Source organism: Monoraphidium neglectum, assembly GCF_000611645.1.
Source record: "Monoraphidium neglectum strain SAG 48.87 unplaced genomic scaffold scaffold02544, whole genome shotgun sequence".
NCBI lineage: Eukaryota > Viridiplantae > Chlorophyta > Chlorophyceae > Sphaeropleales > Selenastraceae > Monoraphidium > Monoraphidium neglectum.
Genome location: NW_014011084.1, coordinates 7,440 through 7,981, shown reverse-complemented (window position 1 = coordinate 7,981; position 542 = coordinate 7,440). Strand labels below are relative to the sequence as shown.

General features: G+C 67.3%; 1 protein-coding gene across 1 annotated transcript in view; it reads left to right on the top strand.

The window, feature by feature from the left end:
* Positions 1-542, top strand: part of MNEG_10986 (hypothetical protein) — a gene marked incomplete at both ends in the record, with an annotated part of 8,223 nt that overhangs the window by 2,021 nt on the left and 5,660 nt on the right. The window contains 2 exons of the mRNA XM_014040542.1: positions 29-202; positions 436-525. Coding sequence (XP_013895996.1) covers positions 29-202; positions 436-525 — 264 coding nt within the window. The remainder of the gene's footprint in view (positions 1-28; positions 203-435; positions 526-542) is intronic.

Below are 542 nucleotides of genomic sequence, written 5' to 3'. Positions count from 1 at the left end.
CCCTTGAACCGTGCCCCCCCCCACCCAGGGCGCCTTCACCCCCGCCATTGACTCAGACCTCAAGGACCTCGCCGCAACACTCTGCCTCAGCGCGCGCGAGGCGTCGGACGCGCGGACGGGGGTGGCGGCGCAGCTGTACCGCCGCCTGCTGCGGGAGGAGGTGACGTCGCGGCGCATCGACGAGGCGGAGTCGCCCGCCAAGGTGGGCGCGTGCGCGTGGGTGTGCATGTGTGAGAATGGGTGTTTGTCGTGGGGATGTGTGTGTTTGCTCATGCAGGGTCTTGGGGCTCTTCTGAGCAAACGCTCTTACCACCTCTGACCATCGCTGATCGACGCTAGCTGTCTCGCAACCGGCGCTGCCGCACCCTGACCGACTCTTGACCCACACGCTGGCCGCCGTTGACCGCCGTTGACCGGCTCTTGGCCGCCGCGCAGGTGCTGGCCGACCTGGTGACGCGGAGCGGCTTCAGCCCTGAGACGGCTGCTGAGCTGCACAAGAGCCTCTACCGCCAGAAGCTCAACCAGGTGTGTGTGTGTGTGTG